At 53.3% G+C, this 25,060-nt stretch overlaps 1 protein-coding gene across 6 annotated transcripts in view; it reads left to right on the forward strand.

The window, feature by feature from the left end:
• Positions 1 to 25,060, forward strand: part of LOC119557216 (microtubule-associated protein futsch) — a 53,798-nt gene that overhangs the window by 25,105 nt on the left and 3,633 nt on the right. For 3 of the 6 annotated variants that reach the window (XM_037869875.1, XM_037869876.1, XM_037869874.1), the window contains exons 3-9: positions 1,300 to 1,398; positions 7,742 to 7,914; positions 7,979 to 8,201; positions 8,486 to 8,644; positions 8,703 to 15,643; positions 15,785 to 23,563; positions 23,628 to 25,032. In XM_037869875.1, the coding sequence (XP_037725803.1) occupies positions 1,300 to 1,398; positions 7,742 to 7,914; positions 7,979 to 8,201; positions 8,486 to 8,644; positions 8,703 to 15,643; positions 15,785 to 23,563; positions 23,628 to 25,032 (16,779 nt within the window). The remainder of the gene's footprint in view (positions 1 to 1,299; positions 1,399 to 7,741; positions 7,915 to 7,978; positions 8,202 to 8,485; positions 8,645 to 8,702; positions 15,644 to 15,784; positions 23,564 to 23,627; positions 25,033 to 25,060) is intronic. The other 3 variants (XM_037869877.1, XM_037869879.1, XM_037869880.1) reach the window with 3 other exon arrangements.

Here is a 25,060-nt window from a genome sequence, read left to right on the forward strand (position 1 = left end):
CACCTCCACGTGGCTGATGATCTGAAACCATCTGCCATTCAATGATATTGCATGGCAGCATTTATGTTTTCCCCGCGGAAAAGCGCTTCATTTGCATCTCCTAACGGCGGCGGCGGCGGCATAAAAATGAAAGTTAAGCACTCATTAAGGCATCGTTTGAATAAGTTATTCACAAGAACGTTGCGATGCCGGGGTCTTCGGAGGGTTCATTAAATTTTCCAAGGGGCTTAGGGATAATTTACAATCTGTCAGATCATGGAAATTAAAGGGGCTCCTCCTTGGATGGTTGGGTGCTTGAATGCTTGGCTCCTTTTCTGCTCGGCGGCCCCTTGAACCTGTCACGTAGGGCTTAAAGTCTGAGCTTCCGAGTGCCCCAAAAGTAATTTGATTAATTTACCGGCACACACACCTGCCCCATAGCCCTGCCCATGGCCCCCTTGAGCTCTTCATGCCATGCTGCATCCTCATAAATGGAAAAAACACACAGGAGGGAAAACTATGGAAAATGTGGGGAGGAGAGCCGAGCCGGCTGGAGCATGAAAATGATGGAAGAGCCCGGCCCACGTCGTTCTGGGCCTGTATTTGCAAATGCTTACGTTGTGAAGTCGGACTGCTGACTTAATTTGTTGACTAAATGACATAATACACAGCTACAACAGGCAGGCCAAACAAATATCAAAAGGCGTTCGGGGTGCGTCCAGTTCAGTTCGGTTCAGTTTAGTTCAGTTCAGTCCATCGTGGCGTATGCGTATTGCGACCTCGAAAGCTCCCTCTTGACCCCCTGTTTTTGACCCCCGTTTGGTCATTTATCAAAACTGCGCATTGCCAACCGTTCACAGACGTTGTGCATAATTACACAGATCTAATGTGCGAGTGATGAATGGCTCCAAGGCAAACGGAATGATCCTGGCACCAGTTCTCAAATTAAATCCATCGTTTATTCAACTAATGCATTTCCATGTGCATAATGAAGAAATGTTATCTGTCTTATATTTCTCGGCTAGTTATAAGTTAACCATTTACCATTAATGTCTGGGATGACATAATGATTATCACACTAAAGGCCTTAAGGCCTTATGACCACTTGCCTGATTTTTGTCCTTAAAAGTTGTGGCAACCTAAAACATAGTATTGATATAATATATAAATTCATAAGATTGGAAGCAGTAGATCTTCTACTTTCTAGCTTACCATGACTTTTTAAAGTAAAAGTAAGGCCTTAATTGATGTAACATAACCTAACTTCTTACTTCCTTCACTGAACTTCTTTAACCTTATGCCTTTTTATTTTCCTTGCAGGTTTCCTCTCCTGGGACGTTTCCGACTGTCACGTCGACTTGGAAGAGGAGCTCAATACAATTACACAACATGCGCCCGAGGGCGAGGAGGCTCGTCACGGTAAGTCCAAATCCATATTATAAACTATATATATACGATATCATTGTCATATCATAACCCCAATTAGCGAATTAGGCAATCGCTGTGCCATTCAACAGAGATCATCGAATTTGAATCGGGCAACAAAACAATGGTTGTTGTGTTAAATTACAAAAGTTATTCCAACGAATTATTATGACAATTGTCTGTCCACAACAGTGGGGATTCCAGATTCCGGAGGGCATGGGCTATGGGCTCCTCGGATGAACAACAATTGAATGCACAAAAGCCGAAAGCTCAACGCTTTCATGCTTTGTTGTTTGGCTGCTTTGTTGTTTTGGCTTTTGTGATAAACCCCGGGCCCAAAAGCAGCTGCATTTTCATTTGCCCAAGTGCAACAGAAGCATACAGCACAATCATCATCGTCATCATCCTCAACATCATCATCATCCTCATCGCCATCGACAGGAGCAACAATAAGCTGACTGACAGCACTGTTGTCTTTGCGGATTAGTCTAAAATGCTGTTGAAACGCACTCAAGTGGCTGCCACTGCATCCAGCAAGTCCCGCTTCCGCGTTCTTTGCTGTTTGCCCACTTTGTTGACTTGCTCTGGAGATGATTGGGATTTGTTGTTCCATCTTCATCTTCATCTTCTTCTTCTTCTATTCCCCACAAGCCGTGCAATTTGATCAAAATCCCGCAGTCTCACTGGCTATGATTCAATCCATCCATGAAGTTGTTGCCTTGTTTATTAAAGTTGGTCTACAAATTTGGAAGAGCTTGAAAGTTCCCTTTTGATTTTATACTTCCCCTATTATTGCATACGGTTAACTTTGATTTCTCAAGCCCCTTTTTGAATATGCCCGGCGTGGGAAAACTCTCTCCCTTTGGAGGACATTATTTTCCGAGCGACAATGAAATGAAAAGTATGCTTGAGAGGCTCCGGACTTGGCAGTGATAAGGCGCGTTCTTCTTCTTGGCAGGCCTCTTGTTTGATGCCGATGGCGATGGCGATGGCGACGCCGAGGCGTTGTCCTTCAAGGACATGCTAAGTGCAACACCTGCGCTCAATGCCCTCCATTTAGCCATTGTCCGGATGGGGGAAAAGTTGGCAACGACAGCGGCTTTTCCATTTTCCATTTGCATTCGCAATCGCATTTTGTTTGCGTTCCCCCCTCGAAACTACTTAAACAAAATTCTCAAGTGGTGCCGCCACAGAGCGGTCCAGAGTCCAATAATGATGGTGGTGCCATAAGCCATAAGCATAAACCAGAGGAGGATGAGGACCAGTGGGGGTATGGGCCACTTGAGGCTCGATTGAGAAATGCACAGAATGCACTCGCTTCGCCGGCCTCATTGTGCTCGCCAGAGATCCTCGTCCCTAACCAGGGATCCCGAGAGGAATAAAATACGTAAATAAAATACCCGACAAAGGACCGTCAGTGTCCAAATTGTCCACCTTCCTGCTTGGCTGCCTTCGAAGCGAGAGGATGGACTTCTTAAACTGCCCAAGGTGCTGGCGCGAAGGTTTTTCTTTAACGGCAAAAATTCGTTAACAAGCACATGATTCATGAAACCCAACTCCCTTCTGCCTTCTCACAAATTCATGTCCAACGTTGGCCTCAAGCCCCGACACTGACCCTCAACCTCATCAGCATTTCTTCTTCTCTTTGTGCAGGCCAAAAACTCAGCTTCATGCAGTTTACTTAAGTTTCCTTGTGGGACGGGAAAGTTTGTCAACTTTAAAAGTCCACCCTATCAAGAAAACGCCCCCATGGGTTCGAGTGATGAAGACAGGCTTCGTTAGGAAAAATATGGTGGGATGTGCAATGGCGATTTGCCCTGCCCTACTCGCTATTTGTTCTTTACACTCGTTACGTTCACTCGCTGTCAACTTTAAAAGTCCACCCTATCAAGAAAACGCCCCCATGGGTTCGCGTGATGAAGGCAGGCTTCGTTAGGAAAAAGATGGTGGGATGTGCAATGGCGATTTGCCCTGTCCTACTCGCTATTTGCCCTCTACTCACGTTACGTTCACTCGCTGTCAACTCTAAAAGTCCACCCTATCAAGAAAACGCCCCCATGGGTTCGTGTGATGAAGACGGGATTCGTTAGGAAAAAGATGGTGGGATGTGCAATGGCGATTTGCCCCGCCTTACTCGCTATTTTTCCTCTACACTCGTTACGCTCTCTCGCTGCTTACACTCATTACTCTAACTCGATGTTTTTACTCTACACTACACACTCACAATATACTCGCTAGTCCCATTCGCTGCTCCTTACATGATATTCATAGCACTTTCCATCTTGTTAGCGTGTTCTGTGCTCTACAATTTGTTGGTCCTCACTTCACTTCACTTGCCAACATATTTTCTCCAACCTTGCGATCCTTGAGTTCCCACGCCTCCCGCACTCGTTCTACATAGTACCCCATTTGGTTGCCCAACCCGCTCTTGGGATTATCTGGGGATTTAGACACATTCTTATCGTGCCTAAGCCGAATCCCACATAAGCAATGAAAAGATGGTCTGATGAGAGGGCGTGGCACAATAGGACACCAAAGCCGTATCACGACCCAACCTAACCTGAAAAGCCATACAAATTCTTGAGATAAAAGCGTATGCAAAATTGATAGAAAGATAGAGTCCGTCCGTGCCGTCTACACACACATCTAAACGAATATAAGGATATATACGAGGGTATATGCATACATATATATGTATATCTGTGGAATAGAGCGAGTGAGATGGAAAGTGAGTGGGAGTCACGCACACAGGCGTGCCTACAAGGCCGTATTGACAATGGCCATGTGTGTGTGTGTGTGACTGAGGCTCATGCATAATTCAGCCGAAGAAAGAGACGGGCAATATGGACTATTTGTATGTGACAGAAAGGGAGAAAAGCAGTTGGGCAAATAGCAAAGGCAGACTGCCAGACTGACTAACTGACACACCCACATGAAATTCGTTTTTTTTTACACATGATTTGCATACTGGGTGTGGGGGGGGGGGGTCTATGGTGGTCTTTGGTTTGGTTTGGGTGGAAAATTGGGTGGGACAACTGGTCTGGTCCAGCCGCGATAAGCAAATAAACTATAATGATGTAGAGAGGGATGCGGCGAGAAGTGGCGAGTGTGTCTGTAGACAAGGAATGCGGGTAACATGTTGACAGGACATCAATTAATATCAGCGAGATGGGTGGAACAGCTGACGTCTGTCATTTGCGGAGACTCTTCGCGCCGCATCCTTTTAATTTTGTGCCACCATCAGGGGTGTTGAAAAGTGAGAACACACATCGCTTGACGTTTACAACATGTTATTGGCTTTGTTCAACAGGAGCTCACTCCACCTCAACCCAAAGGGGTTCCTCTGAGTGGCCCCTGAGTCCAGCTACATTTACGTAACCGGAGAAGATTCCAGCATATTATGTGGCCTGATTAATGATGGGCAATGGCCAGTGGCCGATGGCTTTGCTCCTGCTGATAGCCAACCAACCATTGATATTGATACATACACATAAGGATGCCACGTGCACAAGCACCTACCCCCCCCCCCCCCCCCCCCCCCCAATATTCTCTCACAATGCAGCTTAAACCGCTAATTAAACTATCATCATCATAATTCCCAGGGATTAGTGTACTGGGCGTTCATAAATATGGCCATGTTGCCAGGTCGTGATAAGCGCAGCCAATTAAGCCGTCCACCCACCCACTCGGGGGATCTGAGAACAAGAAGATGAGCCGTGGGAAATTCACAGCTACATGCATATGCACAGCGTTAATGTACATCATTCATCAGCCGGGGGATGACCTGGCCATATGTGGGCTACGGCAGCAGAACTGTCAAATGGGGATACATTATTAATGTGGCTTTACACGGAATATGGAATACGAAATACGGAAGACCATCGGGATATTCCCTGACCCTTCTTCTACAAATTATAATAAAAGCTGTCCCCATAATATATCTTAAGGAAATGTATTCCTAGAAAATATTTTCCCAAGGCCTTGCGAAGACTTAAATTTAAACTCAATGAGTTGCCTCATTATTTAATTTGAAAGACTTCCGTCTTTTTTTGGGCGAAGCTCGAAAGAAGAGGGCGCAAAAGGTCATTGGAAACTTTTTTTTAACACGTGCGCGTTGGTTTGACAGTAAACTTTTGCCAACTGTGGTGGCGACTTGGGTTCAAAAGTGGGCAAAAGGGTGGGTGTGGGAGGTCAGGAGAAGGGCCGACCGGCGCCTATAACTGTAATTACTTTGCAGCCAAACAAAAAAGAGCCGAAAAAAAAAAGTAAAACGAAATCATAAAACACAAAAAGTTTCCGGCTGCTGGTGTTATGCAAATTTTTTTTTTTTTTTTACCCCATTTCTCCCTTTTGTTTTGGAAAAGTTCGTAACTCTGGTCCAAAGCCGGTTGCAGTTATTAACGGTTAATCTGGCGCCATGTTGCCACTTTGGTATGAGGTGCGGCCAGGACAGCATAGCTATTCTATGGATTCTAGACCATTCTCCCCACCATTTCCGTTCGGTATTATTTGTCAAGTGGCAACTGCAACTTTTCATTGTGCGTGGGTGTGCGGTTTGGCCAACTTTGGCCACTCCTCAAGTTGACCACTCACTCCTGCTGACAGGCCGCTAAACTTTTCAAGTGCCCTCTTCCACTATAGACAGACCACTATCCACTATTATTATGCCACACAAGTCGATCCCGGTAGGGTTGCTTCTTATAAAGTAAAAACCATTTTGAAGCGGTGGCAAAATCATGGCATACCTTAGGCATATCAAAATAGAGTAGTAGACTCGGGTTATTTATGTGATCGGTATCTTGTTTCTTGCCAGTTCGATTGGTCTTAAATTGGAATTCAGTGAAGCAAGAAGGCGCAAAGAGATTACCAGCAAATTGACAGTCAACTTGAAGCCCTATTTCAATTGGAATTTATAGCCCACTGCATCCGAGTCCGCATGCCATTCCATTTCATACCATTCGAATCCAGTTTATTCCCCTTCTGGGGGAACCACCTTGATGTGTAGGCCACTTGGCAGTGACTTGGCCACCACGATGCTAATGTCGCCTGGCCCCAGGCCACTACCCACTACCCACAACCCACAAACCCCAGCGATCCCCTTTCCCCAGGACGCGACGTCTACAGGCCGGTTATAAACTAAACATTCTTACGATTATGCCCTGTGCTAGGGACAGCAAAAAGAAGCTAAAGTAGAAAAATGGCAGAGACAGCTCCCGAGGTAGTAGGCGACCTAAATTCGCCAAATTGCGTATACGCACAGGCTGTCGGTAGGTATATATACCTACCTAGCTATCTATATATGTCACTGCGTTCGCTGTTCCGAGCTTGGTGCGTGAAATATAAGCCGTAGGACAACACGCAGGTTGGGTTCTGTTGGGTTTGGGTTGGGTTGGGTCGTCGAGATTATCATTTATAAAAAGCACAAGGGATACACACGACACAGGGCCAACAGCTGGACAGAGAGGAAGCCATACGAGTTGACCAACAGCCATCCACCGATGCTCTTGTCTTGTATTTTTTACGCGTACGTGAGCACATTTGACCACTGCCCCTGGGGAGGTGGTATATAATGGGTGATGGGTGATGGGTGATGGGTGGTGGTGCACCCATCCATCCGTTTATCCATCCACCCTGCAGTTGGCTTGTCAACGACTATTTAGTGCGGAAAATGCGTAAATTATTTACGTACGTACGCATTCGCATTCGCATAAAACCATTTTGGACGAGAGCGAACCGAAAAAGCCTCATCATAGCCCTCATCTGTCCCATCATCATCATCATCATCATCATCGTTGGTAACCCAGGGGTAGAGGTGGAAGGTGGAGGGTGGCCAAGGTCGCCGACAAGGTCGCACCAACCTGAGAACCACACCAACTGAGGGTTTAATTAAAGCATTAAAATTAAAGATTCATTAAATAATTTCTAGCCATGGCAACGGCGCTTCAAGGGGACTGCTGGGATGCCAAAGCCGCCGAGACAATAAAGCCAACGCTTGACAATCCAAATCCACTTGATGCGCCGTGCGTGCTCGAGTCCAAGTCCGTGCCTGGCATCCCAGGCATCCCTGGCATCTCTGCCATCCGATGCAGCACCTCTGACCATCTGCTTATCCATTCATCAGGGGGATGGTGATGCACTGTGCTATGTGCACCACCCAGACGGTGTGACTGCCCCCTGACAGAAAGAGGTCAGATCAGAAAAGGATGCAAGTGGAAGCGATGCCTTAATCCTACCAACTCCATTTTCGCCCATAAAATCTGTGCTAGGCTTATTGTAAAATCCAGAATGAACACAGAAAACTAATATGACAACTTTGTTTTTACCCTTTTCTCTCCAGGCGAACGACTCATTCAGTATGCCAGCGAGAATCTGGTGACGGAGGTGCTCATCCACCCGCAGTACAACACGCTGATCCAATGCATGCGAAATCTGCTCAGCAGCTTTACCCGCCACCGGCACATCATCCACGCCGGCTACACCTTCAGCGGAAATGGTTCCTGGATACTGCAGGTGGGTCACGGTCACGATCCGAGCTCCTTGAGTTCCTAAGCTAACCTAACACGTTCCCATGCAGGACGGAACATTCTCTGTGGCGGACTTCTCGGAGGCCTTCCAGGAGCACGACGTACAAAGGGTGATACGGGCCTATGCGGACACCATCACCATGAACATACACTGCGCGGACGCGGGTCTGTGGCACACTCTGCCCGAGAAGGGCTTTGCTCGCCAGTGCCGGATCCGGATCAATCCCGTGGACGTCCTGGACACGAGCAGCGAGTGTATCAACGGATTTATAGGTACGATTTTCTACATCTGAGAAATGAAGAACGGAATATATCAATTTGAGAGTTCGTTTTCTCTCTTATTCGAGAAAAAACGTTCTTGAAATCATGGCGAAAGGACTCTTAAGTTTTTTTTGCGAGATGAACCAATCTTGAAATAGAGATAGGAGTAGTCTGGATTTTATTTTTCGAGGCAAACCAATCTTGATATTCATATGAAAGTAGTCCTGAGAGCAATTTAATCTCCAGATATGTTTTTTCTGAGAGCAATGAACTTACCAAGCTGTATTTTTGCACAGATTACCTGGCGCCCATGGTGATGCCAACATCGCTGAGGGAGCTGCTCGAGACCTCGGACGTGGTGGGAAATATCCGCTTCACCCACCCCACGCTATACGTCTTCCCCGGCGGCCAGGGTGATGCTGCCCTCTTCGGGATCAACGGCTTCAACATGCTTGGTAAGTACGATCATACGTAGCACTTATCTTAGTAATTCAACCTTATCTCCTCCTGCAGTTGATGGCGGCTTCAACCGTAAGGCATGCTTCTGGGACTTTGCCCGGCACCTGGACCGACTGGACGCGGTGCTGATGACGCGCCTGAACAACAGCAACGTCCAGGGATTGGGGGCGGTGGTGTCGCGCAAGCGGGACTCCCATGTCTACCCCCAGATCGGGCACTTCTTCGGCAACGTACCTGACCGCAAGGGCCTGCCCAGCCCCGACGGCGACAAGGATCGCGACCCACTCTTAATCGATCTCTTTGAGCGCGGACACGGCATCGTCAGCGACCTCAAGGCACTGGATCTCAAGCCACAGGGCTGCTACCGCAACCAAGAGCCGGTCAACCTCTACCACAAGGTGGGTCACGGCACTCTGGACATGTATGTGATAAGCCCAGCGCGTGACTCCAAGGAGGTGAAGGAGTTCCTGCAGAAGTGGCACGCCGGCGACCAGCGGCTCTTTGCCGCGCGGGAGTCGCGCGACTTTAACTTCCCGCTGCAGAACTTGGTCTCCATTTGCGCCCTGCTCGTTTGGCAACCGGCCAATCCGGACGACACCATCACCCGCATCCTCTTCCCGGGCAGCACTCCTGACTTCAAGATCCAGGAGGGTCTCGAGAAGCTGAAGCACCTGGAGTTCATGAAGCACTCCACCTGCACAGCCAAGTCGATTGCCCCAGCCATCCAGACTGTGGCCGGAACGCGAAAGAGCCTGAAGTCCGCCATTGAGTCCACTCCGGCTCCGCCCAGCGCCAGCTACAAGTCCAGCAAGTTCGGTCCCGTGGCTAGTGCCGCCGTAGCTATCCAGCACCCGCATCCCCAGCAGCAGGACAACAAGGCAAAGGAGGCGGCGGCAGCGTCGGCAGCTGCATCTGCCGCATCCATTGCCCGCACCAAAGCGGATTCCATGGACACGGATGTAGAGCCGGAGCAGGAGGCGGAACCTGAACCCGCTGACACTGGGGATGAGGCTGCTCCCGCCGAGCAGGAAGCCGAAGCGGAAACGGAACCCGAGCACGAACAAGAAACCGAGCCAGTCGAGCAGGACAACAAGGATGTGGGCGAGGAGAAGAAGGTGGAGGTTCTAATCATGAAGCCCCAGCAGGCGGCAGCACCAGCAGCAGCCGCAGCCTCTGGCAAAGATGGAGTGGATGCAGCTCCCGCCGATGCCACGCCCACTGGCGGCAAGCCAGGCAAGGCGTCTGCCAAGGGCAAGGCGGAAAAGCCGCGGGCAGAGGTGAAGCCCGTGGTTCGGTCCCGCATCGACACCAAGCCGCCCAAGTCCATGGACCGCAAGCTGGCCAAGCGGGACGAGAAGAAGAGCTCGCCCACGGCTACGCCAGCAGCCCGTGCACCCGCAGCCCGCGATGCCAAGCCGAAGGTGCTGAGCCGCCCAGCCACCAAGTCCAGTCCCAGCAGCACTCCGGCCAAGAGCGCCAAGGAAGCCAACAATCGCAAGGTGCTAGAGTCCAAGCAGCAGGCGGCTCGCGTTCAGGCCACCAGCACAGCCACCTCCAGGCGGGTCACTAGCGCCACCAGCGAACGGCGAGTCCAACAGCAGGCGGAAACGAAGACAGCGGCGACTGGGGCCACTCAGGCGGCCCAGAGGAAGCCGATCTCGCGGAGACCACGTGGCGTTTCGCCCTCGAAGCGAGCACCGGCACCTGGTAGTCCGGTGAAGCAGGCCAAGCCAAAGGTGGCGGACCTTAAGAAGACGCGCCTGGACAAGGGCGGCACCACCGATTCCAGCCTGGTGTCCACTCCCTCCGTCGATGAGGCCACGGCAGCCAAGAAACTACAGGACCTTACCGCCTCTCAGGAACTCGACGCCGAGAAGCAGCGCGAACTGGACGACCTTAAGGAGGAACAGGAGGTGGTGCGCGAGATCGAGGCGGTGTTCAGCCGGGACGAAATGAAGCGCCACCAGCATCAGCAGATCAAGGCCGAGCTGCGCGAAATGCCCGCCGAGGGAACCGGCGATGGTGAGGATGAACCCGAGGAGGAGGAGGAATACCTGATCATCGAAAAGGAGGAGGTGGAGCAGTATACCGAAGATTCGATTGTTGAGCAGGAAAGCAGCATGACCAAGGAGGAGGAGATACAGAAGCACCAGCGCGACTCGCAAGAGTCGGAGAAGAAGCGCAAGAAGAGCGCCGAGGAGGAGATCGAGGCGGCCATCGCCAAGGTGGAAGCGGCCGAGCGCAAGGCTCGAATGGAGGGCGCCTCCGCATCTGGACGGCAGGACCAGGACGAGTCGGAACAGGAAGCGGACCTGGAGCAGAGCGAGATCAAGGCCGAGGTGCAGGAGATCATTGCTGCTGCCAAGGACATTGCCAAGTCGCGTACCGAGGAGCAGTTGGCCAAGCCCGCCCAGGAGGAGGAGTTCTCCTCGCCAACGCCCGAGGAGAAGCTGAGCAAGAAGACTTCGGATACCAAAGACGACCCAGTCGGAGCTCCAGTCGACGCGCTGCCCGTCAATCTTCAGGAAAGTCTGCCCGAAGAGAAGTTCTCGGCCACCATTGAGTCGGGGGCCACCACAGCGCCCACACTTCCCGAGGACGAACGCATCCCGCTGGATCAGATCAAGGAGGACCTGGTGATCGAGGAGAAGTATGTCAAGGAAGAGACCAAGGAAGTGGAGGCCATTGTAGTGGCCACCGTGCAGGCTCTTCCCGAAGCGGCTCCATCCGCAATTGAGGCCGTGCTGGCCGCAACTACTAAGGATGCCCCCAAGGACGCCAAGAGGGAGATTTTGGGTGAGCTTCCCGACTCTGGGGAACGAGTGCTGCCCATGAAGATGACCTTTGAGGCACAGCAGAACCTTCTGCGAGATGTCATCAAGACGCCCGACGAAGTGGCGGATCTGCCCGTCCACGAGGAAGCCGATCTCGGGTTGTACGAAAAGGACAGCCAGGACGTCGGCGCCAAGAGCATTTCGCATAAAGAGGAGTCCGCCAAGGAAGAAAAGGAAACGGACGATGAAAAGGAGACCAAGGAAGCAGAGATCGAGGAGGAGCAGGCTGAACCGAAAGAGGAAGAACCCCCTAAAGTGGAACTCAAAGAGCCAGTCGAGGAGGTTGTTGTCGCGGTGAAGGTCGAGGCAACTGAAGTTGCAGTGGAGAAAAAGGCAGAGGAGGTGGTTGTGACCCTGGAGACCGAACCGATTGTGGAGGCAATTGTGGCCCCCACCCAAGAGAGCCAGGATCAGCCAAAAGAGAAAGAGAAGGACACGGAACCAGAGTCCGAACAAAAGGCAGAGTCAGGAATCATAACCGAAAAGGAGGCCAAAAAGTCGGCCAGCACTCCCGAAGAGAAGGAGACCAGTGACATTACCTCCGAGGATGAGCTGCCAGCCCAGCTGGTGCAACCGGTGACCGTGCTCCCGAAGGAGGCCAAGGAACGTGAGGACACCGTCTCCATGGAGAGCCCCGCCACCATCGAGGAGGCCATAGAGGTTGAGGTGCAGGCCAAGCAGGAAGCCCAAAAACCACAGCCAGGTCCGGCAGAGATTGCCAAGGCGGACACGTCACCTGCTGCCTCAAAGGAGGCCTCCCGTCCCGAATCGGCGGCAGATGAAGCTAAGCCCGACGAAAAGTCTCCACTAGCTTCCAAAGAAGCTTCGCGCCCGCAATCCGTTGCGGAGAGCGTCAAAGATGAGGCTGAGAAGCCGGAGAGCCGACGGGAATCGGTGGCAGAGAGCAAGAAGCCAGAAAGCGTCAAGGACGAAAAATCCGCACCCGCCTCCCAAGAAGTTTCCCGACCGGTCTCAGTCGCGGGCAGTGTTCAAGCGGAAGTCGAAAAGTCCAAGGAACCGTCCCGACGGGAATCCGTAGCCGAGAGCCATAAGGATGACAAATCTGCACCGGCTTCTAAAGATGCTTCGCGGCCGGAATCCGCTCTTGAGCATGTCCTAGATGAAGCAGAGAAACCGGAAAGCCGCCGGGAATCTACTACGGAAAGCATCAAACCAGAAAGTGCAAGGGACGAAAAATCTCCCCTGGCTTCGAAGGAAGCCTCCAGACCAGAATCTGTGGCAGAGAGCGCCAAAGACGAGGCAGACCAGTCAAAGGAGCCGTCCCGTCGTGAATCCATCGCTGAAAGCATCAAGGCCGAGAGCACAAAAGATGAGAAGTCACCAGTGGCCTCCAAGGAAGTGTCCCGGCCAGAGTCAGTCGCGGAAAGCATCAAGGATCAAGCTGAGAAGGTGGATAGCCGCAGGGAATCAGTGGCCGAAAGCGTGAAGCCAGAAAGTGCAAAGGACGAAACGTCCGCCCTTCCCTCGAAGGAACCTTCCCGACCAGAGTCCGTTGTGGAAAGTGTCAAGGATGAAGACGACAAGACCGCAAGTCGTCGGGAGTCTGTGGCCGATAGCATCAAACCGGAAAGTGAAAAGGACAAGAAGTCCCCACTGGCCTCTAAGGAAGCCTCCAGGCCGGAATCCGTTGCGGAAAGTGTCAAGGATGAGGCTGAAAAGTCCATTGAACCCTCCCGACCGGAATCCGTTGCAGAAAGCGTCAAGGATGAGCCTGAAAAATCAGGGGAACCATCCCGAGCGGCATCTGTTGCAGAAAGCGCCAAGGCGGAAAGCACGAAGGATGAGAAGTCCGCCCAAGCCTCCAAGGAAGCTTCTCGACCAGGATCAGTGACAGGAAGCGTTAAGGACGAGGCTGAAAAATCAAAGGAACCATCCCGAGCGGCATCTGTAGCAGAAAGCGCCAAGGCAGAAAGCATTAAGGATGAAAAGTCCGAACAAGCCTCCAAGGAAGTTTCTCGACCAGGATCAGTGACAGAAAGCGTTAAGGACGAGGCTGAAAAGTCAAAGGAACCATCCAGACGGGAATCGGTAGCTGATAGTGTAAAGGATTCCAAGTCCCCGCTTGCTTCGAAGGAAGTCTCAAGACCCGGATCAGTGATCGAGAGTGTCAAGGACGAAGCTGAGAAGCCGGAAAGCCGCCGAGAGTCGGTGGTCGAGAGCATCAAGGCCGAGAGTGCCAAGGATGAAAAGTCTCCGCTCGCCTCGAAAGAGGCTTCCCGACCAGAATCCGTGGCCGAGAGCATCAAAGATGAGGCAATTAAGTCTAAGGAGGAATCACGGCGTGAGTCTGTGGCTGAAAGTCTTAAGGCGGAGAGTGCCAAGGACGAAAAGTCCCCTCTTGCCTCCAAAGATGTTTCGCGACCAGAATCGGTTGCCGAAAGTGTAAAGGATGAAGTCGCCAAATCCGCAGAGCCATCGCGACCAGGATCCGTGGCGGAAATAATTAAGACGGAAATCGGCAAGGTTGACCAATCGCCTATTGTCTCTAGGGATGTCTCTAGACCGGATTCAGCGGCGGAAAGCGATAAGGATGATACTGACAAGCCTGAATCTGTGGTGGAAAGTGTCAAGCCAGTTGCCGATGACAAAACTCCTCCAGCATCAAAGGAAGTTTCACGACCAGAGTCTGCTGTCGAAAGTGAGAAGGATGCGGCTGAAAAGGAAAAAAGCCGTCGTGAATCAGTTGAAAGTACAAAGCCAGAGAGCCTTACCGACGAAAAACCCTCAGCTCCCTCAAAGGAGATTTCCAGGCCAGAATCTGTGGTGGAAAGCGTCAAGGATGAATCTGAAAAGCCAGAGAGCCGCCGCGAATCGGTCGCTGAAAGCGTTAAGCCAGACAGCACCAAAGACTCCAAGGAACCATCCCGACCAGAATCAAAGGTGGAAAGCGTTAAAGATGAGTCAGAAAAATCGAAGAGTCCGTCCCGACGAGAATCTGTCGCAGAAAGTGTTAAGGCCGAGAGTGCTAAGGACGATAAATCTGCATTGGCCTCAAAAGAAGCTTCTAGGCCAGAATCCGTGGCGGAAGGTGTTAAGGAGGAGGCTGACAAGTCCAAGGAACCATCTCGACGTGAGTCGGTGGCAGAAAGCGTGAAAGATGACGCCGCCCAGTCGAAAGAAGCCTCTCGTCCCGAATCCGTTGCAGAAAGCGCCAAGGGAGAAACTGCCCTGGACGAAAAGTCACCATTGGCATCCAAGGAAGCCTCCAGACCAGCATCCGTTGCAGAAAGCGTCAAGGATGAGGCTGACAAGTCCAAGGAGCCATCTAGGCCAGAGTCGGTGGCACAAAGCATTAAGGCGGAGAGTACTAAGGACGAGAAATCACCGCTGGCCTCCAAGGAAGCTTCCAGACCAGCATCAGTTGCAGAAAGTGTGAAAGATGAAGCTGACAAGTCTAAGGAAGAATCTCGACGAGAGTCGGTGGCCGAAAGCGTTAAGGCGGAGATCAGCAGCGATGACAAATCTATTCCGGCCTCCAAGGAACCATCTAGGCCAGCATCCGTGGTAGGAAGCGTTAAGGACGAAGCAGAAAAGCCAGAAAGTCGTCGCGAATCTGTGGCAGCTTTACCAGAAAAAGCCAAGGACGAGAAATCTGAGGCAGCTTCTAAGGAAGTTTCTCGGCCGGAGTCTGCGGCGGAGTGTGTTAAGGGCGAGGCAGACAAGTCGAAGGAGCCATCCCGTCGAGAATCTGTAGCCGGAAGCGTCAAAGCGGAGAGCACTAAGGATGAAAAATCTCCTCTGGCTTCCAAGGAAGCATCTAGACCAGGATCCGTGGTGGAAAGCGTTAAGGACGAAGCTGAAAAGCCAGAAAGTCGTCGCGAATCTGTGGCTGAGAGTGGCGCACTCGAAAAAGACAAGGTCGAGAAGTCTGCAGCAGCTTCAAAGGAAGTTTCTCGGCCAGAATCTGTGGCGGAGAGTGTGAATGACGAGGCTGAGAAATCCAAGGAGCCATCCCGGCGGGAATCAGTCGCAGAAAGCGTTAAACCAGATAGTTCAAAGGATGACAAGTCTCCACTAGCTTCCAAGGAAGCTTCCCGGCCAGAATCTGTGGCAGAAAGCGTGAAAGATGAGGCTGAAAAATCAAAGGAGCCATCGAGAAGGGAGTCCATCGCTGAAAGCCTAAAAGCGGAAAGCGTCCTTGTAAGAAATAGATATATTCTTAATTATTATAACAACTAAAACGGCTGATCCCTTTCTTGCCTTATTTAACTTTTATTTTATCTGTGTCTTAATAAAACAATGATTTGTTTTAATATTTTCTTATTTTTACCCTCTACTTAGGACGAGAAATCGCGCCCGGCATCCGTTGGTGAAAGCGTAAAGGATGAAACACAAAAACCAGAAAGTCGTCGGGAATCGGTCGCTGAAAGCATCAAGGCCTCCAGTGCTAAGGACGAGAAGTCTCCACTGGCTTCGAAGGATGTGTCCAGGCCAGGATCCGTGGCTGGTAGTGTTAAGGACGATCTTGAAAAGCCTGAAAGCATCAAAGACGACAAGTCAAAGGAGCCCTCTCGCCGTGAATCACTAGTTGAACCGTCTGCTGTCATTTCGAAGGAGTCCTCTCCCAGGCCAACATCTGTGGCCAGTGACCATGAACCTGCCGTCGCTGCTGAGGTCGAGTCCAAACTTTCCATTTCCCCCAAAGACGCATCCCGGCCAGAGTCCGTTGGTGAAACGGCCTCCTCGCCAATCGATGAAGCGGCCATGGAGTTCTCGGAGATAGAGGTCGTGAAGAGGGCTAGCCTTGCTCTTAATCTGCAAGCGGGCTCTGGAGGAAAACTGCCAACGGACTCGAGTCCCGTTGACGTGGCCGAGGGTGACTTTTCCCATGTCATGGCTTCTGCCTCCTCCGTCTCAGCCACACTTACCAAACCAGCAGAGCTCTCGCAGGTTGGTGCTGCTGTTACGGTCTCGTCTCCTGTGGACGTGGCACCCAAATCTCCCTCTGCTCTTGAGCAAGTATCCCGACCAGATTCTCCGGCAGAATGCGCAAGTGCGGAGAGTGCCAAAGATGACAAGTCGCCACTCGCTTCGAAGGAACCCTCGAGGGCCGAATCAGTTGCAGAAAGTCACAAGGATGATGCTGCGCAGCTCAAGAGTTCAGTGGATGAAGAATCAACAGAAGTGACGGATCTTAAATCTCCAGTTGCCTCCAAGGAAGCTTCTCGCCCGCCTTCGGTGGCAGAGACAGCATCATCGCCGATTGAGGAAGCTCCCAAAGAGTTGGTCGAACTCGTGCTGCCCTTAAGTAGTGAACTAAAGGGTGATCTCCCAACTGTGTCGAGCCCTGTGGATGTGGCCCATGGGGACTTCCCCCAGACAGCAACACCCACAAGTTCTCCTACTTCAGCCCAGCCTGCTGAACTCTCTAAAGTGGACATGGAGAAGACAGCATCGAGTCCGGTAGACGAGGCTCCCAAATCTCTTATTGGATCTCCGGCAGAAGAGCGCCCTGAATCTCCAGCTGAAAGTGCCAAGGATGAAGCTGAGAAACCTGTTTCCGTAATCGCCTCCAAAGAGGCGTCTCGGCGTGAATCCGTCGCAGAAAGTGCAAAGCCAGACAGTGTTAAGGATGACAAGTCTGCACCCGCTTCTCAAGAGGTCTCTAAGGAAGCGTCCCGACAAGGATCCGTAGTAGAAAGCATTAAAGACGGAGCCGAAAAATCCAAGGATTCATCGCGTCCACCGTCCGTAGCTGAAAGTATTGTGGCGGATAGTGCAAAAGACGATAAATCCCCTCTTGCATCGAAGGAGATTTCCCGGCCTGGATCGGTGGTGGAAAGTCTCAAGGACGATGCTGAAAAATCTAAGGAATCATCGCGTCCACCGTCCGTTGCAGAAAGCACTAAGGGGGAAACCACCAAGGAGGTTTCCCGACCTGAGTCGGTAGCGGAAAGTGTTAAGGACGGAGATGAGATTGCTGAAAGCCGCAGAGAATCTGTTGCTAAGGCAGATGACAAGCCATCACTTGACCTAAAATCAGAAGCTATCGTGAAAGCTGTCGCTGAAGAGGCTGACAAATCCAAGGAGCCATCTCGCCGAGAATCCGTAGCAGAAAGCGCCAAACCGGAAAGCCCCAAAGACGAAAAATCTCCGCTGGCATCGAAGGAAGCCTCTCGACCTGGATCCGTCGTAGAGAGCATTAAAGATGATGCTGAAAAGCCTGAAAGCCGTCCAGAATCGGTCGTCGATAGTACAAAGCCAGAAACCAAGGATGCCAAGTCCCCGACCCCACCAGTCTCAAAGGATGCGTCCCGTCCAGAGTCGGTAGTGGAAAGCGTTGCAGCTGAAACTGAGAAGTCCAAGGAACCATCCCGGCGGGAGTCTATAGTGGAAAGTGTCAAGGTAGATAGCACAAAAGACGAAAAATCTGCAGAGGCATCAAAGGATGCCTCCCGACCAGCATCTGCCATCGAAAGTCTCAAGGATGAAGATGAAAAGCCGGAGAGCCGACGTGAATCGATCGCAGGCAGCCTTAAAGCGAGCAGTACCAAGGACGATAAGTCTCCGTTGGCCTCCAAGGAAGCCTCAAGGCCAGAATCAGTTGTTGGGAGCCTCAAGGATGAAACTGAGAAATCCGAAAGCCGTCGGGAATCCGTTGCCGAAAGCATTAAACCAGAAAGCTCCAAAGACGAGAAATCTCCTCTCGCCTCGAAAGAGGCCTCCCGGCCGGAATCCGTAGTGGAAAGTGTCAAGGATGAAGCAGAAAAATCCAAGGAGCCATCCCGACCGGAATCCGTAGCGGAGAGCACTAAGCTTGAAAGTTCCAAAGACGCAAAGTCGCCACTCGCCTCAAAGGAAGCTTCCCGGCCAGAATCGGTGGTGGAGAGCATCAAGGACGAAGCTGAGAAGCCCGAAAGCCGTCGGGAGTCAGTTGCCGAGAGTGTTAAGCAAGGCAGCGTTAAGGACGACAAGTCGCCCCTAGCTTCCAAGGAGGCCTCACGCCCAGAATCTGTAGCGGAGAGTGTAAGGGATGAAACAGAAAAATCCAAAGAAGCTTCACGACGAGATTCCGTCGCAGAAAGCGCTAAGGCGGAGAGTGCAAAGGATGAAAAGTCACCTCTTCCTTCGAAAGAAGTTTCTCGACCTGGATCCGTTGTAGAAAGCATTAAGGATGAAGCCGAGAAGGCTGAAAGTCGTCGAGAATCCGTCGCAGAAAGCGTGAAGCCAGAAAGTGCAAAGGACGAAACTTCCGCCCTTCCCTCGAAGGAACCTTCCCGACCAGAGTCCGTTGTGGAAAGTGTCAAGGATGAAGGCGACAAGACCGAAAGTCGTCGGGAGTCTGTGGCCGATAGCATCAAACCGGAAAGTGAAAAGGACAAGAAGTCCCCACTGGCCTCTAAGGAAGCCTCCAGGCCGGAATCCGTTGCAGAAAGTGTCAAGGATGAGGCTGAAAAGTCCATTGAACCCTCCCGACCGGAATCCGTTGCAGAAAGCGTCAAGGATGAGCCTGAAAAATCAGGGGAACCATCCCGAGCGGCATCTGTTGCAGAAAGCGCCAAGGCGGAAAGCACGAAGGATGATAAGTCCGCCCAAGCCTCCAAGGAAGTTTCTCGACCAGGATCAGTGGCAGAAAGCGTTAAGGACGAGGCTGAAAAATCAAAGGAACCATCCCGAGCGGCATCTGTAGCAGAAAGCGCCAAGGCGGAAAGCACGAAGGATGAGAAGTCCGCCCAAGCCTCCAAGGAAGTTTCTCGACCAGGATCAGTGACAGAAAGCGTTAAGGACGAGGCTGAAAAGTCAAAGGAACCATCCCGAGCGGCATCTGTAGCAGAAAGCGCCAAGGCGGAAAGCACGAAGGATGAGAAGTCCGCCCAAGCCTCCAAGGAAGTTTCTCGACCAGGATCAGTGACAGAAAGCGTTAAGGACGAGGCTGAAAAATCAAAGGAACCATCACGACGCGAATCGGTAGCTGATAGTGCCAAGGAGTCCAAGTCCCCGCTTGCTTCGAAGGAAGTCTCAAGACCCGGATCAGTGATCGAGAGTGTCAAGGACGAAGCTGAGAAGCCGGAAAGCCGCCGAGAGTCGGTGGTCGAGAGCATCAAGGCCGAGAGTGCCAAGGCGTCCCGGCCAGAATCAGTGGCAGAAAGCGTGAAAGATGACGCCGTCCAATCGAAGGAGGCCTCTCGTCCCGAATCTGTTGCAGAAAGCGCCAAGGGAGAAATTGCCCTGGACGAAAAGTCACCATTGGCATCCAAGGAAGCCTTCAGACCAGCATCCGTTGCAGAAAGCGTCAAGGATGAGGCTGACAAGTCCAAGGAGCCATCCAGGCCAGAGTCGGTGGCACAAAGCATTAAGGCGGAGAGTACTAAGGACGAGAAATCACCGCTGGCCTCCAAGGAAGCTTCCAGACCAGCATCAGTTGCAGAAAGTGTGAAAGATGAAGCTGACAAGTCCATGGAGCCATCGAGGCCAGAATCGGCGGCATTAAGCATTAAGGCGGAAAGTACTAAGGACGAGAAATCACCGCTGGCCTCCAAGGAAGCTTCCAGGCCAGCATCAGTTGCAGAAAGTGTAAAAGATGAAGCTGAGAAATCCAAGGAGGAATCTCGGCGAGAGTCAGTGGCCGAAAGTGTTAAGGCGGAAAGCAAATCGGCGTCCAAGGAAGCATCAAGACCAGAATCCGTGGTAGAAAGCGATAAGGACAAAGCTGAGAGGCCAGAAAGCCGTCGTGAGTCAATTGCCGAGAGTGTGAAACCAGACGCATCCCGACCACCTTCTGTGGCGGAGGAGATCACAAAGGCCGACAGCGTACCTGATGACAAATCAAAGGAAGCATCGCGTCCCGAGTCCGTGGCTGAGAGTATCCAGGCACCTAGTAAAACGGGTGACTCGCCACCCGCCTCATCCAAGGAACCATCTCGTCCAGCCTCAGTCGCAGAAAGCGCCGCCATCGACAAGTCGCAGGAGGCATCCCGACGCGAGTCAGTGGCCGAAAGCGTGGCGGCAGCGAGCGTCAAGGATGAGAAGTCACCGCTTCCCTCGCGTCCAGAGTCGGTGGCCGAGAAGTCACCAGCTGCCTCGAAGGAAGCCTCTCGCCCTGCGTCGGTGGCGGAGACCGCCTCCTCTCCCATTGAAGAAGGTCCACGATCTATCGCTGACCTTAGTCTGCCCCTGATCCAGACGACAACCGAGGCCAAGGGCACGCTCCCAACTCTGTCGAGTCCCGTCGATGTGGCTGAAGGAGACTTCTCGAAGGTACAAGTTGAGCCCTCCTCAGCTCTCCCAGCTGCACTTTCCAAGCCAGCGGAGCTCTCCCAGACGGGTACGGCGCACACAGCCTCCAGTCCCGTCGACGAGGCTTCTCCAGTCCTGGAGGCCATCGAGGGGGCTGAAGAGCATATCACACCTGGCGATGGGGTCTCGAAGGAGACACCTGAAGCAGACCTGCTGGGTCTGAAGGAAACCAAATCAGAGACAGCGACCGAGACCGAGACCGTAACCAAGCAGTCGGAAGCATCGTTGTTCGAAACCATTTCCTCCAAGGTGGAGGAGAAGATGGAGAAGCTGGAGACCTCGGTGAAGCAGGTGGAGGAGAAAGTCGAGAGTTCAGTGAAGCAGGTTAAAGAGAAGGTCGAGAGTTCAGTGAAGCAGGCGGACACCACTGTGGCCGAGACTCTGGAGCAGGTGAGCAAGGAGAGTACCGGGCAGCTGAACCAGGTCAAATCTGTGCTGGACACCAAGATTAGCAGCGTCACCAGCCTACTGAGCTCTGCAGTGGAGACCGTTGAGAAGAAAGTGCAGGAGGTCACCGATAAAGTAAGCGAGAAGGCAACCGAAGAGGTTACCGAGCAAGTCACCAAAGTATCTGAAATCTCTACGGAGAGTGGTCAGGATAAGAGCGGCCTGGACCTGGGCACGTTCTCGGAGCTGCGCGAAACGCACATCACCACCGTCGGCTCGCCGGAGTTCACGGTTACGATCTGCGAGCGTGATGAGCCCCTTCTGCACGACATCAAGGAGGAGGACGAGGAGCATCGCTTCTCTCCTCCCAGCGATGGCGACAAGACTGGAATCCTCCCGCCCCAGCCGATACGACCACTATCACCGCGCGAGGAGGAAGTGGCCAAAATCGTTGCAGACGTGGCCAAGGTTCTTAAGTCCGACAAGGACATCACTGACATAATTCCCGACTTTGACGAACGCCAGCTGGAGGAGAAGCTGAAGTCCACCGCCGACACAGAGGAGGAGTCCGACAAAAGTGTCAGGGACGAGAAATCGCTGGAGATTAGCGTAAAAGTGGAAATCGAGTCGGAGAAGTCATCGCCCGACCAGAAGTCCGGCCCCATCTCCATCGAGGAGAAGGACAAAATCGAGCAGTCCGAGAAGGCTCAGCTGCGGCAGGGAGCAGCGGCTGTCAGTCGCCCGGAATCGGTTGCCAGCCAGGTGGAGTCGGTGCCCTCTCGTCCAGAATCAGTGGCCAGCCACGAGCAGAAGGAGGCGGACTCCCTGGCCAAGGAACCCACATCTCCCCTTCCCAGCAAGGAGGAGTCCAAACGTGAGTCTGTGCTCTCCGAGAGCCACAAGGATGAGAGGCTCTCGCGCCCCGAGTCCGTTGCCAGCCAGGTGAGCGACAAGGACGTGAAGATCTCACGCCCAGCATCCAGCACCAGCCAGTTTAGTACCAAGGATGGCGATGAGGAGACGACAGAGTCGCTGCTCCACTCACTAACCACAACTGAGACCGTCGAGAGCAAGCAGGTGGAGGAGAAGTCGAGTGTGGAGTCTGTGTCCACTTCCGTTACCAAGTCCACAGTCCTCTCTAGTCAGTCGGTCCAACTGCGCGAAGAGTCCACCAGCGACTCGCTGAGCAGCAGCCTCAAGGTGGAGGACAGCTCCCGACGTGAGTCGCTCTCCAGCCTGCTGGCCGAGAAGGGAAGCACCACAACCGGCGCCAGTCTAAAGGAGGACACCAGCACCTCCGCCTCCCAGCTGGAGGAGCTGCTGGTGCAGTCGGAGGAATGCTCGTCGGAGTCAATCGTCAGTGAGATTCAGACCAGCAGCGCCCTGAAGTCGGTCAAGGAAACTAAGGACACCAAGGAAATCAAGGAGACCAAGGAGACCAGCAGCTTCAGCACCAGCACCACCAGTGCCATGAAAGACGATAGCCTCAAGGAGACCGTGGCCGAGTTCCTGGCCACCGAGAAGATCGTCTCCGCCAAGGAGTCATTTAGCACTGAGGCCGCCAAGTCGGCCGACGAGTGCCTGAAGAAGGTCACCGCCAGCAGCGTCTCCAGCTCCAGCACCACCGCCTCCCAGCGGGCGCTGTTCGTGGGTACGGACGAGTCGCGACGAGAGTCCCTGCTGAGCCAGGCCAGCGAGGGCCGCCTAACCCACAGTGATCCCGAGGATGAGGAGCCCGATGATGACGAGGACGAGCGTGCCAGTGTGAAGGAGAGCCGCTCCAAGTCCATTGCCACCATCATGATGACCAGCATCTACAAGCCTTCCGAGGATATTGAGTCAATTGACCCGCTCGCCGAGGAGGAGCACGAGCATGTGGATCTGTTGGGTCTGGAGGCCACCTCCGCCTTGACTTCCACCTCCACCACCACCACCAGCAAGACCACAACTCTTCTGCAGTCCAGTGAACAGAGCAGCAGCACAACCACTAGCAGCAGCTCCAAGACCTCTGCCTCCAAGGTGGAGTCCATCACGCTCACCCAGATAGATCAGCAGTCTGGCCAGGATCAGGCCCAGTTCCAGGCTGAGCCCGCTGACCGCAAGACTCCGCCAACAGCGCCCGTCAGTCCCAGCGTCAAGCCATTGAGCTCGACAGGATCTGCTGGCTCAGTGATTGGAGCCGGAGCTGGAACCGGAGCCGGTGCTGCTAGCGGAAAGTGTGAATCCAGCGCCGCCAGCATCGTCTCCTCTTCGGGACCGCTGTCGCCCAAGGACATCAGCGGCAAGTCCAGTCCCGGAGCTCTTACCTCCGAGAGCCAGTCCATTCCCACTCCGCTGGGTCGGGAGTCGCACACGGAGACCCCGGAGTCCTCGCCCAAGCCCACGTCGCCTTTCCCGCGCGTCACCAAGGATGAGCTCAAGTCTTTGGAAATTCAGGTAAGTCGGAAGAGTATTAATTGGAAATATTTAGTAAATCTTATACACTCCTAATCCCATGTAGCAGCACGAACAGGAGCAGATGCTGGCAGGAGCAGCCGCTGCAGCCGGAGCTGAGTGCGAGCCAGATCTTCCCGAGCTCCACGAGCTGCGCGGACTCGAGTGCACCACCGCCCTCAGCGGCAGCACAGATAAGATAATCACCACCACCATCACCACGGTGACCAAGGTTATCTCGGCGGACGGCAAGGAAATCGTGACCGAGCAGAAGACGGTGACCACCACGGACAGCTCGGAGCCGGATAGCGAAAAGGTGGTGGTAACCACCACGCGCACCACCAGCGAAAGCGAACGCGATCAGCTGCTGCCCAAGGAGGTGTCGCTGCTGCGCGACGACGACGAGGACCTGCTGCTTGGATCCCCGCGCAGCACCGCCAGCTACGAGCTGCAGCACTCAAGCTCCGGCGTGAGCAAGCGTTCCGACCTGGACGCCGATGGCGACGAGAGCCAGGACGACATTCCTCCGCAGTATGGCAGCGAGGAGCACTCGACGGCGCGTTCGATCCTACTGCCCCGCACGGCCGATCCCATGGCCACCTCCTTCTATGGTGCCCTGCCCGACAGCTTCGGTGCCGCCATTTCAATCAAGCCCAGCACTGAGCCAATCCCGATCCAGGGGGTCCCGTCTGGCGACAGCCAGTCGTCGGAGAGCGTGGAGAGCAGCAGCCAGACCTGGGCGGGACACAAGTTCCTCGACCAGGCGGACAAGGACTTCCAGCGGGCGCTCGAGGAGCATGTGCAGGCGCGCGGCGCCGAGGTTATGTCTTCCGTCACCGCCAAGTACTCGTACTCGCCCTCCAAGGCCGAGGAGATGGAGCAGATCGTTACCAGCACTGCGGAACGCCAGCGCTTCCCGCTTAGCGATGTCCAGCGCGCCCGCGTGGCGGAGAGTGGCTTCGCCACCGTGGGCAGTGTGACCTCCCAGCCGCAGCAGCAGCAGCAGCAGGAGGAGGCCGTCGCCACCACCACCACCACAACCACAGCTGCAGCAACATCAGCAGGCGCCACAACCACAACGAGTTCCACTGGAGCCCTGCCCAAGGACCGACTGGAGGAGTGGGGCAAGCCCCTGGGCCTGCCATCGCCAGCACCGCTGCCCGTGGAGGGCGGTTCTGATATTCGCACCACTCCCAAGAAGGAGCGCCGCCTGGTGGCCACCAAGACGCGACTGAACAACGAGAAGAACCTGCGCAAGCGCAGCGAATCGCCCAACAAGGCGGGCAAGAAGCCGGCGCCCGTCTACGTGGACCTCACATATGTGCCGCATAATGGCAACTCCTACTACGCCCACGTGGACTTCTTCAAGCGGGTGCGTGCCCGCTACTACGTCTTCTCCGGCACGGAACCCAGTCGCCAGGTGTACGATGCGCTGCTAGAGGCCAAACAGACATGGGAGGACAAAGAGTTGGGTGAGTACCGCGCTTCTTCCTAACTTTG

Source organism: Drosophila subpulchrella, chromosome X (assembly GCF_014743375.2).
Source record: "Drosophila subpulchrella strain 33 F10 #4 breed RU33 chromosome X, RU_Dsub_v1.1 Primary Assembly, whole genome shotgun sequence".
In the NCBI taxonomy this organism is placed as follows: Eukaryota; Metazoa; Arthropoda; class Insecta; order Diptera; family Drosophilidae; genus Drosophila; species Drosophila subpulchrella.